The sequence below is a fragment of the Halichoerus grypus genome, chromosome 1 (genome assembly GCF_964656455.1).
Source record: "Halichoerus grypus chromosome 1, mHalGry1.hap1.1, whole genome shotgun sequence".
NCBI lineage: Eukaryota > Metazoa > Chordata > Mammalia > Carnivora > Phocidae > Halichoerus > Halichoerus grypus.
The window spans coordinates 124,148,032-124,162,683 of record NC_135712.1 but is presented as its reverse complement, the minus strand read 5'-3'; the positions used below and the strand labels follow the sequence as shown (position 1 = coordinate 124,162,683).

At 48.6% G+C, this 14,652-nt stretch overlaps 1 protein-coding gene across 2 annotated transcripts in view; it reads left to right on the top strand.

The window, feature by feature from the left end:
• EPHB1 (EPH receptor B1) overlaps window positions 1–14,652 on the top strand; it is a 504,178-nt gene that overhangs the window by 355,170 nt on the left and 134,356 nt on the right. For both annotated transcript variants that reach the window (XM_078071630.1, XM_078071629.1), the window contains exon 4: window positions 12,023–12,178. In XM_078071630.1, the coding sequence (XP_077927756.1) occupies window positions 12,023–12,178 (156 nt within the window). The remainder of the gene's footprint in view (window positions 1–12,022; window positions 12,179–14,652) is intronic.

The following is a 14,652-nucleotide window of genomic DNA, read 5'->3' as shown; positions in this document are numbered from 1 at the left end:
AGAGGGTGGGAGTGAGCTGGCCCAACAACCCACCCTATCCTGTGCTCTGCAGGACATGCTAGTCTCTCATTTAACAAAAGAGCTTTACTGGCCTGACCCAGAGGCCTGGGGGTGGAGGGTGGGCAAGGGAAGAGCAGGCCCCTTTCGTTACAGTGGAGGCAACCAGGGTAGTGGGCTCCTGTCCAGCTAGGCTCTTGTCATCCCTTCGGCTTGCTCCCTTTGGGGAAGGCCTTTACCAAGTTGTTCAGCAGGACCTGCCCCCACTTGCCCCCACTCCTCCCCCCGACCCCCCTTGGTCCACACCTGCTGCTCCTTCCCTCGGCCCTCCCTGATGGGGGGCCTTCAGTTGAATGGCTCTTCCCATAAGTGCACATTGAGATCTAAGTGCTAAGTGCACCCTTAACACCCCTCTGATCTTTGCTGCAAGCTTCTCCCTTAATCATGTTTAACTGACAGACCTGAAGGCAGTTCGTAATGCTAATGTTCATCCAAGAACTGCAAATAGGGAGGACACAGAGCATTCTGGAAATTACCTCTCAGCACCTGGGAATAAATGGTCACTCTGGAGAACACAACGATCCCATGCTCTCCTGCCTCCCCCCTGCAGCAGGGGCCCTCTCCCAGCCACTGCGATTGTGGCAGCCACGGGGCTGCTCCCAGTCTCCTGGTGCGGGCCCTGCTCAGCTGCTCAGGAGGAGGGCATCATCCCTGTTCTAGAACCCGTGAACCCCGTTTCTCCGTTCAGAAGCTACTGCAGATTTGGTGAGGTTCCGGAGCAAAAGCCATGAGACAGACAAAATAGATTCTGCCAAATTTGTCTGCCTTCAGCCCTTTGGATAAATGTCACACAGCTGTTGTGTGTTGTCACCTTCACTCCTACTTGGAGAATCTTCGGAGATGAGCATAACCTTATTATTTCAGTATTGATTGTATTACGTATGGTCGTTTCACTTTTCCAGAGTCGCCTCTGTGACTCGCAAAGGGCTCCTTCCACCGTCCCTCAATTGAGGTGCTGAGATGGGGCGGAACAAGCCTTCCTGGCAGGGGTGTGGCAGGGCCGGTTAGACCCATCTGTGATTCCTCTGTGACCTTGGACAGGCCACCTTTCTCTGACCTTCTGCCGGGAGGCCCAGGCCCCACTCTCTGGCTGACAGGCAAGGCCAAGGCTGTGTGGAGGAAGGACTCCTGCCTTTTATCTGTCAAACAGCTCAGGTAATATAGCTTGAGCATTTCAGCCTCAAAGTTTTTTTGCTCCATCATTACCGTAAAATAAAAATCATTTATTTGGCTCACTTGTCCCACTTGAATGGTGTGTAATATCGTTACAGATTTATGTGTTTATGACTTTGTGACCTGGGGAGAAGCTGGAAATTCCGCTGCGCCCATTTCTACTCCTGGGTTTCTGTAAAGGTCACGGCAAAATTATTTTATCAAGTACACCACAGAAGGGGAAAATCTTAATCTTATATTATACATATGCAGCACTTGACCTTCTCTTGAGATGCGGCACCTCTTAGCTACACTTACTTAAACATAATGCCGCTCTTCCCCGGATGCACACAGAGAGAATAATGAGGTGCCCTGGCATCCCAGCCAGAGAGGAGGCTGTGCTGTGGGGCTGACCTCACAGATGAGAAGGAGAAGGAGTCGAGGGCGGTGGGGGCAGGGATAGGGGTGAGCCCCGCAGAGCGGCAGCAAGCTCATTCTGATGAGTGGGCCACGTGGGCAGGTGGAGCAGACGCCGTGGCTTGATCTGCCTCCCCAGGTGACCGTGCACCTTTAGCCAAGTCATTCACTGCCTTCCCTGGGCCTTAGTTTCCCCATCATAGGTATGGGATGTGCCATCTTTGATCCATGGGGAGCAGCTGCCTGGGGCATTGTGTTAAAGATTCGGAGCTCTGGTCTGGGTGGAGTGGGCGTGAGAGCCGCGATTGGTTAGCGAAGTCGGCCACGGGCGGCCGGGAGGTGGTGACTGTGGCCGTGCTGGCTAAACGTGTTATAGGGTATTTCCAAGGTCTTTCCCCGCTCCGGCTACCTGTGATTTGTGGACTCACCGAAGCCCCGGGCTGAGGAGACTTGGAAAGGGAAAAACAGTAACATGCTTTCCCTGAAAGAAGAGTACTATTTGCTTTGTCAGGTTTTGGAGGGGAAATGATATTTGTGTGATGCATCTGAACACGGTTGGGTTTTTTTTTCTTTCTTTCTCTCTTTTTTCTTTTCTTTTCTTTTTTTTTTTTTCTGTATTCACTCTGTGAAAAGCAGAGAGAACAGAGGAAAGCAGTGCTATTTTTCTGGGTGTGATGACTCACCAGCCGCAGCCATCTGAGTGTGTGCAGGTGCCAGCCCATGCCCCTGGCCCGCAGGAAAGAGTGAGGAGCCCTGCATGGCTTCTCATCATTGTCCAGCCTAGAGAAACACAGTGAGGAGTCACCTTCGTTTATCTTAAGAACTTGGTTATAAATTATTTTTTTAAGGGAATCCATCAAGGTCTGTGTCAGGGGAAGTACTTAAAAATAGGTTTTTCTCAAAGGGTAAACACTTCAGTCGGAAAATGTGGGAAGCCGCCTGACTGCAGGCATATGTCCCCCTAGCCTGCTGCCCAGAGCTACCAGATTGATGGTGTTTTTAGAACTTTGGCAGCCAAGCTGTGACGCGGATGGAGACAGGGCCTGGGGAGGGGACATCTGGGGATTCCCTGCTCACCCCCCTGGTGTAAAAGTGGAAACCTAGGCCTGGCAGCCCTGGTGGCCCAATGGGCCCAATCAGGAGAGACGACCTTGGGGCCCCTTGGAGTGGCCGAAGTGAGTTGACCCTCACCTTCCTGTTCATTGGGTCCCTGGGGCCCTGTGAAGTGTCTCCCTGGGGATAGAGAGGGAAATGGGGAGGCTATATTCCCTTAAAGAAATCTATCCTGGCCGCTGGCAGGGTGCTTCTGCTCTTTTCTAAAGGATAGACCCCCCCCACTCCCCACCCCGCCTCGGCCCACAGCACTGGCTCACCCACCTCTTTCACCACCTGGCTATGACATTGACTCTCCTCCTGCCCTTGGAGCCCAACACTTTGAGAATTCCATCCCCATTTGGACATTTGCTGCCTCTGGACTGGGGGTTCCTCCAGGCTGCCTCCCACCTCTAATCCCCTGCACATCTGCCCCCACTCCTCAACAATAACGCTGTTCTCTCCCTAATGTGAGGAAAGTGACTCCCATCTCTAACTAAGGGCACAAGGAAAGTGTCCCCAGATGCATTGTGTGGAATGAATGAGACTCACATATCAAAGGAAAAGGCTCTGTTGGGCTAAGGCTTTAGGAAGCAACCAGGCGCTTTGAGCAGCTACTGGCTGTCCAGGTGGCCTGTAGAGGAGGGGCTCAGGTAGTGCTGCACCTTCAGGGTCCAGAGAAATGAAGTAGATGCAGGGCTGGGTCTCCAGCTAGCAGCCCCTCCCTGTCCCATCACCAAGTCCCGGAGGCTCTTCTGGCTGAGGATTCCTGAGTCTGAAGACTGACTGATGCATCCCCTCCGCGGTGCAGGGGCTGCTTGAGCCCTGTTTGCAGGCTGGCAGTTAGAGGACAGACAGACTTGGGGAGCAGTCACATACTTGGGGAGGAGTCACAACCAGCTCCCAGAGAAGCCAAACCAGTTCTGGTTTTGGAGTGAGCCCTCACCCTGCCTTCCCTGCTCTGGGCTCCTCCCTAATGTCATTCCCAACCACCTCAAAGTCATAGACAGGAGATACATGGCCAGGGCACTGGATGTTTAAAAGAGAACTCTAGAAAGAGGAAAATGTCCAACTCAAGTGAATGAAATGTGGAGGGTGGGCTTTCTGGCACCAGTAGGGATTCAGTGCGTATCTGCTGAATGAATGAGTGATCCCAGTGAGTCACCAGGTCCTCCTCTTCTAAAAGACTCTTGAATCCCTCTACTCTTCTCTGTTCCCACTACCCTGATAATTATCACTCTTTCTGGGCTCCTGTGTCTCCCCCTAACTGTCCCCACCCCTCCCGTCCTTTCTCTTCCCAGCAGCCAGTGTGATCTTTCAGAAACAAAAACCTAATTGTCTTTCTCCCCAGTTTTAGACCCATCAGTGTCTTCCATGGACCTAATAATGATAATAGGGCCCAGAGGCTTGATGACATGAACTCAGGTTCCCTCTCCAGACAGCCTCTTCCTTGCCACCTGACCCCTGCCCATCCCACGTGTGTCCTCTGCCTGGCCACGGAAACACTGCTCTCAGTTTCTGGATTGAGCCACATTCCTGCTCCTGGGTCTTTGTACATGCTGCTCTCTCCATGTGGAGGGTTCTCTGTCTCCCCTCACTAACCCATTTTACCTCTGCCAATCTGTATGGCTCTAATTTCTTCTTCATGTCTTGGATGCTACTTGCCTGAGACCGTCCCAGATGGGGTTAGGTTCCTGCTCTGGCCTCCCCACACTGACACCCACCATTGGAATTTCTAGTTTAGAGTCTGCCTTCCTCCACCTGGATGCCAACTCCATCAGGGAGGGACCTTGGTGTGTTTATTCTCTTGGTGTAGCCTGGTGCCCAGCACAGCTCCATGGTAAGTGGTCGACTTAAATACTTTGAATTCAGCGTGGCTTCTCACAGAAAACATCCATCTGCTATTTACTGAGGAGATGCTACATTCCAGAAAATTTGTGTACATTACACGGATCTTCACAAAGCCATGAGAAGGAAGTTACCCTAGGATCCTGTTTTAGAGAGGAGGGGGCTGAGATTCAGAGGGTTAAATAACTTGCTTAAGATCACACAACCAGTTAAGTGGCCATTTTCTCAAACCTCAAGGCCATGATGTTTTTACTCTACCAGGTGGTCTAGAGTGGTGGGTCTCAGCATGGAACTGCATCAGAGTCTCCTGGAGGGCTTGCTAACGTTCACATTGCTGAGCCCCACCCTAGACTTTCTGGTTCAGTAGGTCTGGACTGGGGTCTGAGACTCTGCATTTCTGCAAGTTCCCAGGGGATGCTGCTGCCGTTGGCCTGGAGACCACAGGTGGAGAATCACTGGCCTAGATCATCAGGAAACACCTGGGTTTGCCCTGTGGCTACCCCACTCTCTAACCACACTGACCTTGCGCTGAGACTGTAGGATGAAGTTCTGAGGCCCAAATAGCCTCCCACATCTGGTCCTGGCCTTGGCTGCGCTGTGCCTGGCTGCCATCACTGATAAGGACCTAAGTGCCGGCCCCTCACCCTTGGGACGCTGCTCTTCTGTTTGTCATCCTTCAGTCTTGTTCTGTGATCTTCCCATTCCCATTCCACCACGGCAAAGGCCTCCATCCCCACCCTACCTTTTTACCAACTTCCATGCTGATTGATGCATTCTAGGCTCGCTGCTGCTGCTGCTGTCTGAGCAGCTTAATAGCATGGGAAGTTACAGTCTTGTCTGTGTCGTGGTGCCCGTAGCATTCATCAATTTCAGCAAGTGTCACCAAGAGTGATACAAGTGTGTGACACAGCTAAGTATCCCCTCTGCACAGGCCATTACAGCTGGCATCTGGCCCAGGGAGGCAGAAACTGCAGACCCATTTGGCTTCATTTGTGCAGGTCGGCAGAGAAGTGAAAGTGCCCCCAGCCCGCCTCCTGCATGGCCCCTTTAAATGCTTTGCGTTCCTGAACCACCCAAAGGATCACCCAAAGTTTCCCTAGGCAAGCCAGAGCCCTGCTCTTTCTGTCTTGGCACATTCTTTTCCCTTTGCCCCACCCTCCCATTTCTGCATCAGCTGTTACCTATCCTTCAAGGCCTCTGCATGTCTACCTTCTGCAGGCAGCCTTCCTAGCTCCCCTTCACTCTCCTTGAGACCTCTGGCCTGGGGCACCTCGACTGCTGCTGTAGGGGTTTTCTCAGTAAACAGCCTACTCTGACCTGCCCTGCTCAGCTGAGCTCCCACTGGGATGTCCTGGGGTTGTTCAGGGAGATCCATTTCTGGGAGAAGCAAAGACTGCTGGTTCAGAGTGGACAGGGGAGTCTCAGCACAGGGCTCCAGGGCCACCTCCCTTCCATGGAGCTTCATGCCTGGAGTTCCAAAGTCAGTCACCCATGGTGTCGGCCACCAACAACGTGAAGGTGTTGGAGACAGTCGGTCACAGGGATGAGTCCAAATACCAGGCTCCACGTGGGGCCACAAGACCTCTGGGAAGAGCTGTGTGCAGAACTATGCGATGTACTACAGGAACCGCTGTGTCCCTCCCCACCTGCCACCACCACGCCCATCCCGTAGTGCTCAGCAGCTGCCCACGGGGAGAGGGGAGGGCTCTTCTGCTTTTCTTACAGAGCGGGAGCAGAGTGTGGAGATGAAGGGGATGTTTTGGGAGCAGAGAGCTCAGCTAAGGGCTCTGAGCCTCTCTTCCTGACCAGGAGTGAGTGCCTGGCCCAGCTCACTGTCGCCCCTCGAGGCGGGCAGACCTCCTGAGCCAGCTGCTGAGCTGCACCTGCCTTTGAGAAAAAAGGCACCGGGTTCTTAAGCAGGGGATGAATATTCATTGGCATGAACCTTTGCAAACTCATTCAGGGAAAAAAATTAGATCAGGAGAAGTAATCAGATTATTAAAAAGAAAGCAAGGACAGAAGGCGGCAGTGGAGGGAAGAATCACATTTAAAATGCAAGGAGAGATTTCCTTCCTGCAGAGTAGCTGTGACCCCTTGGACCAGACACCGGGAATAGTTAAGCTCTCTCACATTTCTGCTGCATAAAAATGTTTTTTGAGGCTTCACTGGATGGGGGAGGGGCAGAGGCAATGAGCGCCCTCCACGTACGAAAATTATAAAATAATGTTTGGAGGTTTTCATTTTATCTTCCTTGGATATCGGGGAAAAATCATGAGAGCTAAAGAGGCTCCGGTGAGTGCTGAGTGACAGGTTAAAGGGCCCCAGTAAAGATTAGATGGTCCACTATCTCCTGAGGAAATTGCATAAAAGTGGTTATTCCCTCTTGCTTCTATTAATTTCCTTTTCCTGGCTGCTTGGAAATGCTTCATAACCTGATGCTGCAGATGGGGACGAGAGGCGTTTTCCATTATCTCAATCACTGCACTGTTTATGAGACACTTAATCTGTTTCTTTATAAAGTAATAGTACTGTAGGTGATGGATTTAGTGTCCCTGGAAGCCTGCGCGCAGGGGCGGGAGGGGAGGGGGCTTCTCCAGAGCATTGTAAGCACCAGGTCATTTGTTACATGGTTGAGGCTCTGAGAAGTTGGGTGGGCGTTTCAAGGTGACCTTCAGATATCAGCTAGAGGTCACGTGTACCGGTCTCTTGTCACTTGAAAGGGGAGATAAAGGCTGTGTGTTTTGCCTGGGCAATGGTAAATATGCGCATGATTGGGGACCTGGAACTTGGGTCCTGTCTCTTCCTCTCTGCCAGGGTTGGGGGTGGGGAAGGAGGCCTGTGTGGGGAGGTGCCACCCAAAACCTCCATTTGTCACCTGTCTGAACTGTGATCACTTGCAATGGAGGGAAGCAAACCCCCTTTTCTTACAGAAACAAAGCGCTCTGGGCTCTGTGGGGGACAGAACTGTACGGCCCTCCTGCTTACAGGTTTCTCACTGACAAAGGTCTTGTGCCAATACACAGCCAGGCGCAGGCAGCTCTTCTCTTCCCACCCACCTCCTGGAGTAGAAATGAGACACTTCCCGCTGAGATCCTGACATCCCGGCTGGGCTGGGCACTCTCTGACCTCATTTCCCTTCCTGCCTCTCCTGTCCTTCCGCCTCTTCCCTTCTTGCTTTGTCTTTGCCTCTCCTGAGACTTGCCTCCTAGTTGCCACAAGAAAGTGCTGCTCATGGTCCTCATCTCATAATTCCGGATCCTTGTCATGATGCACATCCCGCCTGACCAGCCGATCACCGACCCCCCCCCCCCCGCCCCCAGCCTGTGTATACACAAGGATCACACAGATCATGCCCTGCGGGAATCCGCTTTCATTTCCATTGTCTGCCTCCCCCACCTGGAAGGGTGCTTCCCAACGCCCACCCCCCACCTCCTGCCCTCTGCTCTGGCCTCCTAAGCAAGGTGCCTGGCTCCAGGCAGATCTTCTTTGGTAAACGTTTGTTGAATGAGGGGTTCATTCATAGCTGTAGTGAGAGTGCTGACCATACTTTTCTATCAAGAGATATAAAAACCCTGAGTTTTGCTTTAATGATACTAAAGCTAAGAACTGTGTTATCTACCTCGAAATGACTTGAAAGTGTGGCGATGTGCTTGGTTAGTCGATCACGGTATTATTACTTTTGTGAAACTGTAGAGCTTTTAGGCAAATATGCTGGCTACAGGCTGTCAGAGTGCCTGCCATTCTTCACTGTGTTACTCCCAGCGGCTTTACCTACTCCCGTGACTTATCTGGGCTTGCTTTTGCTTCCCTTGGCCTAAATACTCTTTGTTACAATCTCCCCAGAAGCTCCATGTATCACCTCTAATTAAAGCTGCATTTTCTCAAGGGGCAGCCTAATTTTCTTATTTATTTTTCTATGTTAAATTTCTAGTAAAATAACAATGTTGTTAACTTCTATTCCTTATTAGTGGTGTCTGATACAAGATGAGTTAAAAAGGCTTTGTGGGCTAGCCTGGCACTTTAACCATTATTTAAAGCATTAATTCTATGAGAAAATATAGCTCAAGTGTGCTTACAAGTTACAATCTAAAAGTTTAATAACTGAACCTAGAAATGTTGCTTCTTTATAAATTAGGGGATGCCTAGACATAGGTTTTATTAAAATGTTAACTTATGGCATCTGATTATTAAGGAGATTCATTCATTTTATAATTAAACGTAAAATATATTTTACAGATACAATTATTCACCGTTATACAAAACAGAAATAATCCTTGCAGAAACACATTCTTCACTTGGTTCCAAGATTGATATGCCTGCTTTGGGACTCTAAACTTCTATTCTGACCCTGAATTCTGAAAGTTCCTGCAAAGAAAAGTTGTTTTTCAACAGGGAGTGGGTAAGCAGAAGTAGAGAGAAATTAGCATTATTTAACATTTATTAATGCTAGGTACATTTTCATATTTGAGTTTATTAAATTCTAATGGCCTGTGGGAATTGTGAGAAGTGTGTGTTTCTTTTCTATAGACCCTTTTTACAGATGAGCAGGTTGAGGCTCTGAGGCATTACATAACTTTCCAGTGATCACCCAACTAGGAACCAGCAGAGCCAGGAATGGGACCCAGGACTATCTGATCACTGTCCAGTGTTCACTGTCCTGGAAAGCATGGAGTCACAACCCCTCCTGGGACCTCTCTCCCCAACCTTTGACCTTCTTTCCCTGAAGTTCAGCGTGGACCTGCTTTTTCCTTCATTTCCTCTCCTTGGGGACTCTGTAGCATCTAGAGACTTCAGGGGACACAGTTCTAAACTTCCCCCATCAGAAATCTCAAAGGAAGGCACTTCCTAAATCCTCTGCTCCTTGTGGATATCAGGATGCTTGTTTATGCTGTTAACTTATTAAATGTAAAGCAAGTAGGCTCTTAAATGCTGGAAAGAAAGTGAAACACCTTGTTCCTCTTGGACTGATACATTAAGGAAATTACAGTGTGACAGAGGACCCAATGAATGCATGTGATTCACCACTCTCTCCTCCCCCACTCTCCAGGGAAAGGGCTTCTGCTGTGTTTGGGCAGCACGGGTCTGGGATTTCTCTGTGTTCTTTAGCTCCAGAATTGAATGGCCCAGCATCGCTGGATGGTTTGTAATGGAAAAGGTCCAATGCTTCTCATGGGAGACAAGGAAGAGATGTGGAAAGAAGAAAGGGAAGAGGAGAAAGAAAGGGAGAGCCTTTACTGAGTGGGCTTCGAAAGACAGATCAGTAAGCCAGATTCTAGACTACTTTGGGTTTGCCACTCAGGGACACCACTGATATTTTATTTGTTGAGTCTTTAGTAAAAATGTAATTTTTTCTTTCTGCTGAGAAGTTTCTTTTGAATGTGCTGAGGTGGGTCAGCAAGTGGCCCCTTTTTACGTAGGTTACAACCAGAGATCTTTAAGAACCTTATTGGATCATCTAGACAACATTTATGCTAGTGTGTTCATGGAACTTGAATCTCAGGCGATGCTCTACAAAATTGGGCATCTTGGTGAGAAAACAGCATTCTATATTCCATTTTTTGGAAGTTCTGAGAAATTCTGTAATAAAAAATTTGATTAACTTTTTCAATACACATTTTCAAAATATCTGGCCACAGAATACTTTTGTAAGTGACAGGCATTAACAACCCAAAGAACATGGACTCCATGGAACACTCTTGGGTTATGCCATCCCAGAGCATTCCATTTCAGAAATTACCTCGCATCAGAGATGAGCTCCTGCCCTAGGGCATTTCCAGAGTAACTGAAACTCTGTACTTCACTTCAAGTGAGCAAAGGGCTGAGAAAACTTTCCCAGCACAGGAAATAGTCCTTCCTTGTCTCAGTAGAAAAGCTGTGGGTATTTTTCAAATAGTTTATATGTATATCATCAGTATCATTTCTCCCACTGTGTGATTCTGGGCAACTTTTTTAACCTTTTGGTGTCCCAATTTGTTCATTAGCAAAATAGATATAATAACAGCTACCCCATAGAGTAATGCATGCAAGGCACTTAACAAGAATGTTTAACAGATGGTGGCTACTGCTATTATTAAAGAATATTCTATACTTTCCGGAGGGAACAATATATTTGACAAGATGAGCTTTGTGTAAGTAGAAGCCATTATAATGGTACTTCTGTTACAGCAACAATCGCATTGTATTATAATTGTATGACTACACTAGATCAAGAGCTCCTTGAGGGCAGGTTTTGTTCTCTAAATTCTCTGGGTCAGATTCTCAGAAGAGTCACAATAAGTGTTTGTTGAATGAATTAATGAAAAGTCAAATAAGTTAACCATGCAGTAAGTTTTACTCTGTCTCCAAGGAGGCTGAGTCAGAGCAGATTTCCCAGGGACAAAAAGAGTCCAGAGCTGTGATGGTGAGGAAGGGCCTCAGAGAAGTAGGACGGGCAGGAGCAGTCTTTTGAGGAATCTGCAAGGAGGACACCAGATGTCTGGAGTAGAAGGTCTCTGTAGATGAAGCATGGTGAAAGTGTCTGGAGTAGAAGGTCTCTGTAGATGAAGCATGGTGAAAGCCTGAGGGATGGCCTGAAGCTAGACTTTTTGGGGCATGGCTCCTCATAGGCTGACCACACAGAGAACTAAGAAAATATGCCTCATGTCTGAGGCTACCTCTAGTGGGCATTGGGCTGTCCAAGGCATTCCCAACCTTCTCCACTGCCATATACATGATAGACAACACCAAGTGCATGACACATTCCCTGGTGCACTACCTGCAAAGCCATCCTTTCTTTTCTTTCTTTTTTTTTTTTTTTTTTTTGCCACACCCCCCGAAGCATTTCAAAATGCAATTAAGGGAGAATGATGTTGTTAAGCCAGTAACCTTGAAATCACTTTAATTTCTTTTTAAAGAATCACTCATGAATTTCAGTTCTTTACCATCATTCATAACAAGTGCTTGTTAACACAGCTTACGGTGACCCTCATGTGCGTTGCAACATGACATTTAAGAACCATGCATCCCGTCCATATTATAAGCCAGGAACCCTCCCCATCTGAGGATATTAGGAGAGATTTTTTTTCAATGAGTGGTTCAGGGTAAGGCCCTGGCTGTTAACCAGGTGGAAGAGGGAGGGAATAACCATTTATAAAGCACTTATGTCCCAGACACTGAGCCACACATTAGATTCATTTTCTCAATTAAATCTCTCGACACACCTGAAAGGGAAGAATCATTATTCATATTGTTCAAGTGAGAGAGGCCATTGGTACCGTGGAAGGTATATTTCACTAAGGATGTTTAAAGAATTGGAAGTATTAAATAGGGGTTTCCTCAATCTGAAATGCTCACTTTGTGCAAGGAGGTATCTCAATGTCCTTTTCAAGGGGGCAGGATCTTTCATTTTCTATATCCAAGGAAGGGATTCTGATTGCCACTCTTCCATTAATTCTCAGATGGTCTCTTTGTGTTCCAGCCTGCCCCGCCGGGATGTTCAAGGCCAGCCAGGAAGCTGAGGGGTGCTCCCACTGCCCCTCCAACAGCAGATCCCCTTCAGAGGCATCTCCCATCTGTACCTGTCGGACCGGCTATTACCGAGCGGATTTTGACCCCCCAGAAGTGGCATGCACTAGTAAGTGTCTAGTAAGGACTCTGGGCTGTGGAGTTTGGTTCCCTGAGAGTGCAAGTTGTGGGGCAGGGGAGACTAAAACACGAGGTTGCAGTACAAAGCAGCAATGCTGATTGTGGTGCTGAAGCGGACAGCTCCTGGGCAGGGCACGCAGAGCCCTTCTGCTTAATAGCACGAGGTCAAGATTACTATGTTCTTTCTTACCTCCTCCTCTCAAATGGGAAAGTGTTGGGGCGCCTGGGTGGCTCAGTTGACTGGGCATCTGCCTTTGGCTCAGGTCGTGATCCCAGGGTCCTGGGATCGAGCCCCGCATCGGGCTCCCTGCTCACTGGGGAGCTTGCTTTCCCCTCTCCCTCTGCTCCTCCCCCAGTTTGTGCTCTCTCTGTCAAATAAATAAATAAAATCTTTTAAAAAATGGGAGAGTGTTCCTCCCACTGAAACAAGACAACTTCTGCCCACCAGATGTTAAAAATGACAGCCTTGAGAGGTCTTGAATGCAAAATCAAGATCCACTAGGCTATTGCAACAATTCCTAATCACCTCCTCCAAGAAGCCCCCTTGGTCCTGACAGCTGACAGTATTCTCTATCTTCACTGCACTTCCTGTATCTCAGTGTCCAGGCTCTTCTCAAAGTCTAATAATTTTATTAATTGCTCAATTATTTTGTAATAATTCCAGTGCCCTTCCAGTGCCCAGTAGAGTGCAGCACCTTTGCCCCTGCCAAATGATAAGACCAGAGTTCTGGCTGCAGCATGCATATCTGAGGCAGAAATTCTAGGGTCTGGGGCTAATGCATCAGCTTCACCACTCTCCCATTCTCTGTTGTGGAGGGAAGGGCAGTCATCTTGCCAAAAGTGGATGGGGGCAACTCCATTCCCTGGGCGGGAGTCAGGGAGAGAAGAGGGGAGAATTTTGTCCCACTCTTCTTCCCCACAATCATGGGGAGATAAAAAGCACTAACTCTTCCTGCACAGTGCCTTAGAGAACTTGTTCCTACTCTCCTAAGTGTTGTAGCCCTGAAACAGGGATGATTTTTTTTTTTTTTTTTAGTATTCTCATCGTATTTGGAAGTCAGTGTTCCAGGTCAGCCTCTAGTTATGCTACAACTTTCTTCTGCATTAGATGCTGTTGCCTGACTCCCTAGACTTCCCTTCACCTCTTTGAACCAAATCCCTTCCTCCCACCCCCAGGATAGTAGGACACAGAGGGAATGTTTCATACACACTTGCAGTTTGATGGACAGAAAAAATGACTCAGCTCTGAATAGAAGAATTTCTTAATTCTGGCCTTGCAGTGTATGTAACCTTTGCTGGGGAAAGAAGAGGAATGAGTGTCTTCTAGGTCAAGGTTCTGAAATCGATCAATGTTTATAGATTTGAACCGAGGAAAAGCTCATCCTCTTGTAAACGGATTTTCCCCAGACCTTCCTCTCTGGTGCTTGATATGAACAGAAATTATTCCATTTCTCCTGACTGGCTGGAGTCCCTGTCTTCCTGTGGCGGTATCATCCCCACTGATTTCTGAGGTTCCCCTGTGGGTCTCTGTGAGCATGTGAAGCATTGTTTAATGTGCTTCTTCCGAAGCTGAATCACTGCTGCCTGGATGTTCATACGGAAGACTAGTCTCCACGAGTGCCAAAGCATATACCCAGGGTCTCACAGCTTCCCTCCTAAAACCATTCCCGTTCGCTTATGCCATGAACTCTGTCTTGCTGCCCGGGCTGCCTCTGCAAGATTAATCATGCAAATAGAAGTCTGGGCCCCCAGATTCCCACTTCAGCAGACACACCCGGTAAATCCATCCAGTCCTGCCTAAGGTCACCTACACGGGTGGTAGGCCAATAACCAAGTACTCAGAATGCCAATGTGAGCTGTCTTCCTGGCTATACAGCACCTCTCCCGTCCATCTCTCAAGCTTTATCTTCCAGCCATCTAACCTGATGCACTTGAACCAATAGGACCAATTCCTGGAATAAATAGCAATGTCCCAAAGCTTTCAGTCTGCCCATTGCAGACCCTCATTCTGCTCCGCCTGCCCATACCCCAAGTTCACCTCATGAAAATCACACCTCACAGGCTTTTCTCTCCCATCTATGGTCCACTTACCTGTAGGGGTAAGCACACCTTCCTTGCCCCGTGTGGCCCCACTAAAATCTCCCCACCTTGTCCAGAGTGGGGATGAGTGCTAGACTTGCCTGAATGTGTCCCCACACCCTTTCCATGGTTCTGTGCTCTTATGCCCCCAGATATAGAACACTAGGGGCAGACCAGAAATTGCCAAATCAAAGCCACACTTGTCTGTGTGGTCAGGCCCCAGAACAGCTCGTGGATGGATTTTCCAGCCCCTGGTCCTGGCCTGCAGGGGCAAGCCCTTGATTAGGGACCCAGAGGCCAGGCTGGGCTGCAACAAAATAGTAGGCAAAACGAGTGTAAATAAACCTATTATTTTATTGAGCCTCATTATATATTTGATTTATT